Here is a 13,887-nt window from a genome sequence, read left to right as displayed (position 1 = left end):
AAAAAAAAAAAAAAGAATGCATTGTCCTCATGATCTGGTTGCTTAACAAAGAAATGCCTCTTCAAATCACAAAATCCACGCTAAGTCATAAAATTAAGAAAGAAACCATCAGAGTGATGCCAGGAGTCCGTTCATAGGCATCTCCTTGAGGAAAGAGGGAACAGCACTAGATTATGAAGAGATTCTGCATTGTGAAATGTGGAAACTAGAGGAAGCACAGACTTTTAGGAAAATTTTGCCGTAGGAAGCAAAAGTGAATTAAAAAGCATTTGCTTTGTTCTCTCAATAAGAATCAGGAAAACATGAACATTATGAAATCAGAAAAGGCCAAAGATTGAGTTGAAAAGGAATGTAGCAGTGAGGTCAGCAGAAATGAAAATAGAATAACATCAGATCTAAAAATATTCTGAAACAAAAGAAAAACTAAATTACAGTTAAAACCAGCATTAAAAACATTAATGAAAAAAAATCAACCCTGCAATAAACTGAATCTGCGTTGTGAAGGAAAACTTGAAAAGCTCTTCTGAAAGTCAAGGATGGAAAAGCAGTTTTGCCTAAAAATGATAGATGTAAATGACAGTGATGAGGAGAGACTCAATTAATTGGTAACCGATAGTTAATTGATAGATATTGTTGAATTGATATTGTTGAAGAAGAGAGAAGAAAGCCAGAAGTAATAATTAAATATATTATAGAATAAGTTTTTCAAAAATGAAAAAATTAGCAAACCCAAGAAATAAAATATTCAAATTAGTTAGAAATATACACATAGGCATGTTCTGTTCGATGTTTTTATTATAAGAATAAACCTCATAGAGATATAGGCAGACAAAACCAAGTTGCTTCTGATGAGCCAAAATTAGATTTTCTCAAAGTTGTCCAATACACGCTAAACGCAGGATAACAATGAAGCAAAATCTATGAGTTTTGAGGGCAAGATATTGTGTTATAAGAATTCTATGCTTGTCTTGTCTAGCATGAAAGCAGCTGATTTGCTTTCACAGATGAGAAAAGTCCAGTAATGTCTATACTCCCAGCCTCATCCTGCAAAGACACTGAAGAAATTTTCCAGCCCATGTCTTTTGAAACTTTTTCATGTGATGTCACAACAATAAGGTGATAGTAAGCGTGCCTTACTATTTTGAAATCACACAGATTTCAAAAAGTCTATTCTTGCTGATATCTATAGCAATGAGATCTGACCTTTGGGGAGTGTATTAGTTTGTTCTCACATTGCTAGAAAGAACTACCTGTGACTGGGTAATTTGTTTAAAAAAATAGGCTTAATTAGCTCACTGTTCCACAGGCTGTATAGGGAGCATGGCTGGAGAGGCCTCAGGAAACTTACAATCATGGTAGAAGGTGAAGAAGAGGCAAACACATCTTCACATGGCCAGCAGGACAGAGAGCAAAGGGGAAGTGCTACACGTTTTTAAACAACCAGATCTTGTGAGAACATTAGATTGTGTACTTTTGAATGGTTAATTATGTATCATGAGAATAACAAAGGGGAAATCTGCCTTCATGATCCAATGACCTCCCACCAGTTTCCTCCCCCAACATTGGAGATGATGATTCAACATATTTGGGTGGGAGCACAGAGCCAAACCATATCAGGGATATCACCGTGGATGCAAGAGTAGAAGGGGGTCAGAGGGAAAAGGACTGGCAACACAGAGCAGTTAGGAAGATGTCCCAACAAAATAGGAGAGCAGCTGTGAGGTGGGAGGAAAGCCGGAAGAGTGAGGAAGGTGAAGAAAGTGAAGAATGTGTTCCCAAGAGAGTGAGAAACTGTGCCCAATGCTGCTGAGAGTTCGGGGAACGTGAGAATGGAGAAGTGACACCCAGAATTAGCAACATGGAGGTCACTGGTAGCTTGGATATGAATGGTTTCCAAGGAATTATGGGTTTAAGAAAGAATGAAAGGAAGAAAAGTGGAGAAAATGGGCATGGCTAACACTTGTAGGGTTTTGCTGCCAGAGGGAGTAGAGAAATAGGGCAGTAGCTGGAGAGGAGATGGAATCAAAAGAAGCTGTTTGTCCTATAAACATGGGACATGTACAGGCATGTTCACAGGAAAAGAGGAATGATCTATTGGGAGGAAAATTTGGTGATGTAGGAAAGGGGAGAGAACTTCTGGGCAATGACCTTGAGTAGGCAAGAAGGGGAGAATCTATCCAGTGCTCACGTGGAGGGTTGACTTTGGAGAGTTGGTTTACAGGGATGGAAAGAAAGCCAAAGGATGTAAGGGTGCACATGCTGGTGGATGGATGGACGTGGTGGTGAATCTGAGAGAGAGAGAGAAGATGGTGGAGGAGGTGATAAAGGAATGAGGAGAGATGAAGTTTTGAGAGTCTAGGAGGTGGGAGAGAGAATGGACTGGGGAAGTAGATTGCAATGGCTGGGCCACATCCAGGCCCTTTTAAAGCGTGAGCAGTGATGGTGGTTGTGTGTTTTTCTCCAGCCACATTCAGCTGATTGGCACCTGAGAAGGAATTAGATTTCACTCGGATTGTGGTCTTGCCAAGTGTATATGACAAAGTGAGAGAAGGAAGAGGGAGGTGAGAAAGAAGACTAGGAGATATCTTAATGCCTGGCTGTGAATTTAAAGCTGGGTCAGGAGGTGATATAATTTGGATATTTGACTAGCCCAGATTTCATGCTGAATTGTAATCCCCAGTGCTAAAGGTGAGGCCTGGTTGGAGGTGTTTGGATTATGGAGGCAGATCCCTCATGGCTTGGTGCTGTCTTCATGACAGTGAGTGAGTTCTTGTAAGATCTGGCCATTCAAAAGTGTGTGGCACCTCCCCACCCCACCCTGCTCTTGTTCTTGCCATGTCATGTGACTGCTCCCCCTTTGCCCTGCTCTATGATTGGAAGCTTCCTGAGGCCTCTCCAGCAGCAGGTGCTACTATGCTTCCTATACAGCCTACAGAACTATGAGCCAAATAAGCCCATTTTCTTATAAACTACCCAAGCAATGCAAGAACAGCTTAACACAGGAGGAAAGAGGCTAAGGACAGTGAGAAGATGGCATCAATGATTGTAGGTCTCTATGTGATCAAAAGATAGCTAGAAATAAGGCACTAGAAGGAATGAGTTGGGAGCAGAGAAGATGGTGTTCAGTGAGGGGGATGAATAAAATGGAAAGGATGGAGGGACTACTAGTAATGACAAAGTCTAGAGGATGACCATGGGAGGGAGGGGGCCCAGGTAGGATGGAGATCATAGAGGAAAGGAACTTGGGCACTAAGAGCCCAGGATGTCAGAAGGATCATCTCCAGGCATATTGAAGTCATCAGAATAAGACAGAAGTAGTGCTGAAGAGAGAAACAAGTCAAAAGCTAAAATCGATGAGAACCAAGAAGGGACATGGGCATCAGTGAATTGATTGCAGAAAGGATGAGGGGCAGAGGATAGATCTGTGGGATGACTTGGGGTGAAAAGTGGTGGTTTTCAGGGACGAGAGAGCAAGGGAGATTGTAACCCCATTTTTTGTACCTCCCTGTAGCTAACCCCATTGCAATGCAACTTTGCAGAAATCCCTTTCAAGAGGTCAAGTCTATTACCCCACCCCTTGAATCTGGGCAGGACTTTTGACTTACTTTGGCTAACAGGATGCAGCAAAAGCAATCCTGTGCCAGTTGATCAAGAGGCCCAGCAGCTCCCACTGCCTTGGACCCCTGTCCTGCTATCTTATGAAAAAATATGGGCTAGCCTGCTACAGGCTGAGAGACCTTGTGAATAATAACCAAGTTGTTCCAGTTGAAGCCATCCAGATTAGCCTGTAGCCAGCTGACCCAAAAACATGTGACAGAGCCCAGCCCAGATCAGCAGAGCTGCCTATCCAAGCTATACCTGACCAGAGACACATGAATGAGCCCAACTAAGACTGGAAGAACAATCCAGCTGACCTGAAAACTTATTGATTAAATCAATGCTTATTGTTGAAGCTGTGTTGCTCTTCTATTGCTTTGTAACAAATTACCACAAATTTAGTGGCTTAAAATGACATGTATTTATTAGCTCACAGTTCTGTAAGTTAGAAATCTGGGTTTGGTGGGGTTAGAGTCTCACAATCAGTATTTAGCTTCACTGCTGAGCCATGTAGTATACTATATTAATATTTCCTTTCTTATGCAAGTTGAAATTGATAACTGCTGGCTTTTATCATTCACTTCTTTTTATTGATACATAATATTTTCAATTTATGGGGTACATATATTTTGATACCAGCATACAATATGTAATTATCAAGTCCAAGTGTTTAGAATATCCATCACCTTGAACATGTATCATTTCCTTGTGTTGGAAACATTTCAAATCTAACTATTTTGAAATATATAATATATGGTTGTTAACTATAGTCATCCCACTGTGCTATTGAATACTAAACATATTCCTTCTATCTAACTGTTTGTTTGTACCCATTAATAAACCTCTCTTCATCTTCCCATCCCCACCCTTCCCAGCCTCTGGCAACTAATATATACAGAATATCTATCTACTCTCTTGCTGGGTAGAGGAGGGACAGTTGTGTGTGGGTTAGAAAAATAGGCCAGGGGGAGGGTTGGAGATCTCACAGCTCTTTGTACAAACCCCCAACAAAATACAATACATAAACACCCTATTATTTCTCTCATAAAAACAAAAACAAAACCAAATCCAAAAAGCCTCACTCCCACTCTGTCTCCCACCTTTTGAGCTCATGTTTCCCTTCCATTTGCAGAAAAACTCCTTGGAAGACCTATCTTCTGTCCAGTATGGCAGCCACTAGCTACATGTGGCTCTTGAGCACTTGCGATGTGGCCAGCAAAATCGAGATGCATTGTAAGGGTAAAATACACATCAGATTTCAAAGACATCATATAAAAAAGAATGTAAAAAATTTAATATTTAATATAAATTTAATATTAAATTTTATATCAATTACAAATGGAAATGACAATGTTTTTTATATATTAGGTTAAATAAATATATTAATAAAATTAATCTCACCCGTTCCTTTTAATTTTTAATTAAAAATGACATACGTAGCTCATACTCTGTTTTTTTTTTTGTTTGTTTTGAGACGGAGTTTCGCTCTTGTTAGCCAGGCTGGAGTGCAATGGCGCGATCTCGGCTCACCACAACCTCCGCCTCCTAGGTTCAGGCAATTCTCCTGCCTCAGCCTCCTGAGTAGCTGGGATTACAGGCATGCGCCACCATGCCCAGCTAATTTTTTGTAGTTTTAGTAGAGACGGGGTTTCACCGCGTTGACCAGGATGGTCTCGATCTTTTGACCTAGTGATCCACCCGCCTCGGCCTCCCAAAGTGCTGGGATTACAGGCTTGAGCCACCGCGCCCGGCCGCTCATACTCTGTTTATATTGGACAGGGCTGGTCTAAACCCTTGCTCCAATTCCTCTACTCTTGTCCTCTCTTGAACTCATTCTCCACTTCCCCTCCCTTGAAATGGTCCCTCAGGTTCCCTGGCAACTGCCACGTTGCCAAGTCTGATTTCTCAGATCTCATCTTATTTGACTTCTCAGAGGATACATACCAACTGGTCATTCTCCTCTTGGAGACACATTCTCTGCTTGAATTCTGGGGCATAACACTCTCCTCATTTTCCTCCTACCTCTCCAACTGATGCTCCCTGAACCCTTTGCTGGGTTTCTCCTTCTCTCCCTGAACTTCAAATGTTGCCATGTCCCAGTCCTTGGTTTCTCTTCTCTTTTTTCTCCCTCCCTCCCTCCTCCCACCTCAGCCCCCCAAGTAGCTGGGACCACAGGTGTGTGCCACTGCATCTGGCTAATTTTTGTAGAGATGGGATCTCCCTATGTTGTTCAGGCTGGTCTCAAACTCCTGGCTCAAACAATCTTCCCACCTCCTGCTTCAACCTCATTCCTCGACCTCATCTTCCTTGGTAGCTGATGCTCCAAGCTCCTGTGTCTTCCTGGGGTGCTGTGCTGTGGAGCTCGTTGCCAGCATCCCCTTGGCTGGCTCACAATGCTCATCTTCTTCAGCTGCTCTAATTCATGATCCTCATTCTACTTCCCCCAAATCCCTGTCTCTCATCTCCTCTCATATTCACTTTGCCTTGTTGGTTTATGCATTTTTTTTTTTTTTTTTTTTGAGACAGAGTCTCATACTGTCACCCCGGCCAGAGCTCAATGGCTCAATCTCGACTCACTGCAATCTCCGCCTCCCAGGTTCATGCAACTCTCCTGTCTCAGCCTCCTGAGTAGCTGGGACTACAAGTGCACACCACCACACCCGGCTAATTTTTTGTATTTTTAGTAGAGATGGGGTTTGACCATGCTGGCCAGACTGGTCTCGAACTCCTGACCTTGTGATCCGCCCGCCTTGGCCTCCCAAAGTGCTGGGATTACAGGCATGAGCCACTGAGCCTGGCTGGGTTTATGCATTTTTGTCTCTTTTATTTTAGTGGGGTTTCACGGGGTAGCAGAAATATAAACATTTTTTTAACCTACCGTATTTAACCACAAGTCACAACATAGTATTTTGGGAGCACCTTTTTACCCATCATTGTATAGGTTGAGTGTGTGTGTGCGTGCGTGCGCGCGCGCATTCATTGTAATTGACTGCATGGATTCTGCTTTATAGAGAGATCAGAACTTATTACACTAATTCCCAGCCATGGCCTATTAGAGTTGTTTCTAATTTTTTGCCATGATAAAACAGTGTGATTTGCATTGTTATATTTTCACCTGTCTTTGTGGTTATTTAAATGCTAAGGAGTGGAATTTTGGAGGCCAAAAGGCATGCATATTTTTAAGCCTTCTGGTACATATCGCTAGATTATCCTTCAAAAAAGTACTCCAATTTACACTCCTCCCAGCAAAGATTGTTTGGAAAAGCCTGTTTCTGCATGCATATACCAGCAGTGAGGATTATCATTATTCTAAATCTTTAACAATGTGATAGGCAAAAATTTATGTCTCACTGTTATTATAATTCGCATTTTCCTTAATTACTAGTGAGATTGAGTGTCTTTTCAAATTTATTTGCCTTTTCTATTTCTTCATCTATTTATGACATATTATAAAAGATAAAAGCAGGTTGCAAAATATTATGTATAATATAATCCAAAGTTTGTAAAAAAAAGTTTATCTGTGCCTAGCAAAATAAGACTGGTAGAAAATAAGACAAATACAGACTGTGGTTATGTCTGGGTGGTGAGATAATGAATGAGTTTTGTTTTCATTTTCAAAACTTATGTATTTTCCAAATTTTACATAATAATCATGCATTATTTTGTAACTAAAAATGTGATTTTAAAAGTAACAATTATTATAATCATATTAAAATGGTCCAAAGTTTCCAGAACCGAGTTGGGCAGCAAAGCAGCCCACAGGTTCTTGAAAAGGCACAGTCCAACCAAACCCCCAGAGACATTAAAGATTGGCTTCCTTATAACTGCAGAAAACCCATATGCAATGTATTCTGCCTCTGGAAGGGCAAAGGTGGGCCACTGGGGGTGGGGCAGCAGGCCTGGGAAGTGGCCGGTGGGTACCAGGCGCTCACAGGCGTCGGTGGGTAATTACATCTCCTTTTAACGCATGCAAATTGTATCAGTATTATTTATATATTCAAAGCCACGGATGAATAATATATGCATTTATGCAGAGGTAATTGCCTTAGCCAGGTTCTTCCTGGAACTTTTATTGTCTCCCCAGATACTGAATATTCAACTCCTCTCTCCAGACTGGAGCTGGGGGTGCAGTGTGCTGTGTGCAGCCCCGGCCTCCTCCAGGGAAGGGGAGAAGACCGAGCAGGAAAGGAGGCCTCAATTTGGGGTGTGTGAGTAATGAGGCTGAGGGCCAGGGCTCTGGACCTGCAATTCCATGGCTCATCCCGGGTGTTCAGAGATGACACCCGGCTTCCTTCTTTGGTGCAAACTCTAGTACTGCAAGATTCTCAGTTAAATCTGAATGTTCACCTGCATCCAGGTAGCCAGCACCATCGAAAGGGCCACCGCCTCCTTTGCCCTGTTGACAGCCGTGCTTAAGAACCTCTCATCTTAACCCATGCAGTTTTACAAACTACTCCAGCCAGACAAGTTTGGGCTGTGACCGTGGCAGGCAGTTCTGGTCTCTGGCGGTGGGGGTGGGGAGCATCCCAGGTAGCCACCCTCCCGTCTCGTGCAGCCTCCTCCATTCTCCATAGGAGAGAAAGAGGAATGGAGGAAGCAGCATTCTAGATGTCTTCAATGAAGATGCGGAGACAAGGTTCGATTGCAGTGGGTGAAAGATTTGGTGGAGGGCCGCGACGCGCAGACCACCGAATGCTCCACCGAGGGAGCAGACCTCTAAACCAGGCCTTGCTTTTTGGTGCCTTCTGTGCACCTCTTGTCTGCAAATGTGTCACTTTGGGGAAATGAGTTCAGGGGCAGCACCTATAACCCCCACCACCCTCCCCAGGGTGACCCTCACCAGGCCACGAGCTCGCGAAGGGGTCCCATGTAGGCTATTTTAAGAAAGTTGGCAGAGTAAAGAAATTGAGAGCTTTGATGAAAAAAGAAATTAGCTCCCAGGGAAATTTTAAGAGGTGGGATAGCATAAGGTTTCGTGGCGGGATGTGCCAGGGTGGTGGAGGCGGCTGGGGACCCCGGAAGAGGAGGGCTCTCGGTGGAGGGGGCTGCTGGGGAGGTGAGATGAAATGGGGCTGTGGGCACAGGCAGAGGAAGCGCTCTGCAGGAGCAGAGACCCTCATTCCTCTGAGGCCGGGGGAGGCAGGGCAGAGGCTGTGCATCCAAGAGATGTGCAAGTTTGGTGGAGGCAGGTGGGGAGCTCTGACCTGTGGTTTCTGTTCTGTCCATTAACTGTGAGATGAGACGGGTTCCAGAGAGCAAGTGGAGGCATGGGGAGTGAGGGTCCTTGGGGACATCGGAACAATCTGGAATGACTGCTGAGGGGATGGAGGAGGGGTCCCGCATCCTCTCTGGCCCCCATTCTTACCAGGCTTTATCTCTGGTCTCCGTGCGGCCACCACACCGAAGTGCCCTCGGTCAAGGTCTCCTGTGACCTCTTTGTTGCCCAGTCCAGTGGCTGGCCTTCAGTCCACTCATATCTGTCTCTAGCCAGCACTTGATGCAGTCATTCATGCCTTCCTCCTGAAAACACTGCCTCTGCTTGGCTTCCGAGATGCTCGATTATCCTCCAACCCCCTGACCATCCTCCTTGGCCTCCTTTGCTGGTTCCTCCTCTTCTCATCCTAAAACCTCTACGTGCCCAGGGCTCAGGCCTCAGACATCTCCAGCTGCACGCACTCCTCAGGTGACCCCTTCCTGTGTTATGGCTTCCAATCCCATCACATGGCTGAGTCCCTGAGGTCAGCCTCCAGCCCTGGCCTCTCCCTGTCTCCAAGCCCACACACACAGTGACCCACTCCACAGCTCCCCGTGACTGTGCACCGAGCACCATACACCCGGCATGGCCACAACCATGTTCCTGATTGTCCTCCCTAAACCCTTCTCCCACAGAACTCCATTGTCCCAGCTGCTCAGGCCAAAACCTGGGAGCTATCCTTGACATCTCCCTTTCTCCCTCAATTCACTTCTCACCCATAAGGAAACAATGCCCTTGACATTCATCCCCAACCAGACCACAAAAAGTGGTCAAAAGACCACCTCTACCACCTCCACCCTGGTGCAAGCCTGCGTCAGTCACATCCAACCTGGATGGCCAGGGCAGCCTCCTACCCATCTCTCTGCCTCCATCCAGCAGTTTACATTTGAGTCCCAGGCGCCTCTCCCAACACAGGGCAGATGCTGCTGTTTCTCCACCCCAAGCCCTCCTCCAGGGGGCCCTCCTCGCTTCTAGTAAAAGCTGAAGGCCAGCCACAGCCCGAAGCCCTCCACAGTGTGCTCCCCTCCCTGCCCCCTTCTCTGACCTCCTCTCCCGAAACCCCCTCCCTGCTCTCGGTGTCCAGCCACACTGGCTGTCGCTGCTTGGGGCTGGCCTGGGGCCCTGCCTTGGGCTGTGGGTGGCAGCTGTTCTAGTTCAATCATCTTACAAATCATTTGAGGTGATGTGGAAACCCACCTGCCGACGCCACATCAAGAGACGCCCAGATACGGCCAACTGCACAGCCAGGTCACGCCCCCACAGGGTCAGCGTCTGCTCCGTGATGCACTGGGCATGGGGACGGAGCAGCCACTGGGGATGCTGCAGATGGCCACGGGGTTGTCATTAGCCAGAGAGCAGCAGGGCCCAGGCCCTGGCTTAGGGGAAATAATGGGAGGGAGGGAGGAGATTGCCTCATTGGAGAGGGCATATTTTTTAAATTTTTACCATACAAATTGCAAATATTCAAAAGTAGAGCTGATAATATAAAGAGCCCTCTGCAGCCATCACGAGTTTCGATCACGATCAGTTTATGATCCATTTTGTTTCATCCATTTTGCCATTCACCCTCCCCCAATCATTTTGAAGCAAATCCCAGAGATAATAACATTTCAACCCAGGCAATGCCGCTTGTTTTTTTACCCCGGGACTAGATTGCGCTCTCACTCCAGGCTCCGGGCTGGGTGTGAGATTCCGGGTCTTTGGGTACCCTAGCCTTCATTCTGGGCTGGTTTCCATCAAAGGACAATATCCTGGGTGAAATAGTGATTTTTCAGGATATTATGTTAGCAGAAGGGATAGTTGAGGGTGGCAATTTCAGAGTGAATTTCAGGGTGCCAGGCCTGGAGCTTGGGCCAAACTGACAGGGTCGGGCACCAAAACCAGGGATAGGGAAGCCAGGTCGTCTCCTGAGACCCTTTGTAAAGTGACTTGTGGAAAAATTTGGATCCCAGCTGATGTCTCAACAGACCTTCAGTAGTAATTGACAAGTCGATTCTAAAATTTATATGGAAAAGCAAAGGACATATGTTAGATAACCTCATTAATCTTTAAAAAGAAGATTCACTCTACCTGATTTTAAACATTACTCTAAAGGTACAGTAATCAAGACAGTGAGATCCAGCACAAGGGCAGAAAAATGGATCAACAAATCAAAATAGAGTCCAGAAACAGACTCACAGATAGAGAATCCACTGATTTTTGTTGTTGTTGTTTTTTGACAAAGGCAGCAAGGTTATTCGATATGAAAAGGAAAGGCTTTTCAACAATTAGTGCTGGGACAACTGAATAAATGTATGTGAAAAAAACTCAACTCCTACCTTACACCACACAGAGACTAATTCAAGATGAAGCACGAAAGCTAAATCTATAAAGCTTCTACAAGCAATTATAGGAGAAATACATTCCTGGGCAAAGATTAGTTTGAGAGGACACAAGAAAGCATGAACTGAAAGAAAATGCTCATCAACTGGACTTTATCAAAGTTAAAAACTGCTTATCAAAAGATACTGTTAATTAACAGGCAAGCTACAAATTTGGAGAAAATATTCACAATACACATATCTAGCAAAGAACCTGTCGTCTTTTTTTTTTTTTTTTTTTTTTTTTAATACAGACGTCTCACTCTGTCTCAGAGGCTGGAGTGCAATGGCACAATCATAGCTCACTGCAGCCTCAAACTCCTAGGCTCAAATGATCCTCCTGCCTCTGCCTCCTGAGTAGCTGAGACTACAGGCGCACACCACCACACCTGGCTTTATCTTTCTAATATAAAACTGTATCCTAAAAATCAGTAACAAAAAGATAAACAATCCCCCCAACAATGAGCAAAATATATACTTCAGAAGAAAAAATACACAAATGGTCAATAATTACCTGAAAAGGTAATCAATAATATTAGTCATAAGGGAAGTGAAAATTAAAACTGCAATGCGACACCACTACACTCAATAGAATGGCTAAAATTTAAAGGCTTGACAATTCCAAGTGTTAACATAGATGTGGAGCAACCAGAAAACTAACTTAGCCAATGAGAGCACAAATACAACCTTTTGGAAAACAGTTTAAAAGTTGCTGTCAAAACCAAATACATGCTTATAATTTGAGCTAGAAATTTCACTCCTAAGTATTTACTTAAAAACAAAAAGACCCATATACAGTTGTTCACAGAAGCTACCATCATTCATGATAGCCAAACACTGACACAGCCTGCACGCTCATCATCAGGTGAATGGATCTGTGACAGTCATACAGTGGAGTATTACTCAGCAATAACATGAACAGGCTACTGATAACAACGGAGTACCTGTCTGTACAATTTCATTGATATGAAGTTCAAGAACAAGCAAAACTAATTTATGGCAAAGGCACTCAGGGCAATGGTTGCCTTTGGGAGTAGGAGAGGGAGCTTCCTGCCTGCAAAGGTGCAAGAAAGCTGATGGGGTAGGGAAAGCTCTGTATCCTGATTGGGGTGGTGATTTCACGGATGTGTACATTGATCAGTATTCAAGGCTTCTATCAGTAAGATCTGTGCATTTCACTGTATGGACATTTTACTTCCGCCTCAACCCCCCTCAAAAAGCTGAAGAACTTTAGGGGATTCACTCCAACCTCTAGTTTTAGAGAGGTCCCTGAGATCCGGAGAAGGCAAGGGGTCTGCCTAGGGTCGCACAGCAAGTGAGGCAGGCATAGCCCCCTCCCCTCCCAACTCTCCCAATCTGTCCACTGAACTGCATCCCGCTGGGATTCCGTTCTCCTTGTCTTCTGAAGTCCCCGACCCGGGGAAAGAGCAGGGAAGGAAAACAAGACAGAAGGAAGTGATGGAGCAAAAGAGGGATCTCCAGGCAGGGTTGGCAACAGAGCTGGGGACAGGCCTCTGCACGCGGACTCGGGCAGCCCCGAACCTTCCTCCTGGTATTAGGAGATTGCAGCAGGGCGCAGAGCGGGTGTAGGAGGCGTGACCGCAGCCGGATCCCAGACCCCAGGGCGCCGGGGAAGATGCGCCTGCGCATGCGGGCAGGTGTGGGGGTGCTAGGAGGTGGGGAGCGGCGCGAAGGGGAAGCAGCCAGGGTAGAGGCGGCAGAGCCGAGCCTCCGCGGACCCGTTTGCCCCTAAATCACGCGGCCGCATGAATAATAAATAAGGACCGCTTGGATCCTTAATAGTAGTCGCATGTCTTATTAAACTAATATTTCACAAACTTTTATTCTCCCTGTGGTTGGAGGTCGGGAACAAAGCCCCGCGCCCCCGACCCCGCCGGCTCTGCACAGCCTGGGGCGGACCCTGGACGACGCGAGGAGCTCGGTGCACCCCGCAGGGGCCCTGGAGGGCGGTACCACCCACTCCCGTCTCCTCTGTGGGTTCCTTCTTTCAACTCACGTGGCCCTGGTTCCTCCCCTGTGCCAGGCACAGCGGAGAGGACACAGATGGGTCCACCTCGCTCCTGCCCAAGGAGAGCCCCGGGCCCAGGAGGAGGAGACAGCCGCCTAAACCAACCGAGTCCGTGAAGGGCCCAGGGCTGGAACACAGTGCGGCGCAGGGGGCTCGCCGGGGGGGGGGGCAGCGGAGGGGCGCAGGGCAGGCCTCGCCTGGGAACCCTCAGCAGAGCCCCCAGGGGTGAGCGTGGAAACTCTGTCCTGTGGAAGGCGCGACCGACGACAGACAGGTGCAAGCCTTGCGTCCACCACCAACGGTGTGGCCTTGGAAGGACAAGGGACAAGCCTCTGAGAGGAGTTTGCTGTGTAGGAAGCTAGGAGGGGCCCTGGAGACCAGGAGGGCTCACCTCAGAGTCAGAAGGGTGGGGGGGCTTTAGGAAGTCCAGGGCTCACAGTTGGGGCAGCCCAACTGGGTCCATGCTTTTCTCCTTAGCAAAAGATTTGTTTTCCTTGAAAATCTGGGCTCCAATCCTGTCCCGGTCCCTCATCTGTGAAAGCAGTCACTGTCTCCATCTTGCAGGGCTGGTGAGGGAACATGGTGATAAAAGCTCATGTGGGTGCCAGTGCTGTCTGTTCCCATTGCCCCCCAAATCACAGCCTTCC

At 46.1% G+C, this 13,887-nt stretch overlaps 1 protein-coding gene across 1 annotated transcript in view; it reads left to right on the top strand.

The window, feature by feature from the left end:
* Positions 1-8,029, top strand: part of LOC108318250 (26S proteasome regulatory subunit 4-like) — a 23,711-nt gene extending 15,682 nt beyond the window's left edge. The window contains exon 2 of the mRNA XM_017549166.2: positions 7,955-8,029. Coding sequence (XP_017404655.1) covers positions 7,955-8,029 — 75 coding nt within the window. The remainder of the gene's footprint in view (positions 1-7,954) is intronic.
* Positions 8,030-13,887: the final 5,858 nt, after the last annotated feature.

Source organism: Cebus imitator, unplaced genomic scaffold (genome assembly GCF_001604975.1).
Source record: "Cebus imitator isolate Cc_AM_T3 unplaced genomic scaffold, Cebus_imitator-1.0 Scaffold216, whole genome shotgun sequence".
NCBI classification, from domain to species: Eukaryota; Metazoa; Chordata; class Mammalia; order Primates; family Cebidae; genus Cebus; species Cebus imitator.
This window is presented reverse-complemented; position numbering and strand designations above follow the sequence as displayed.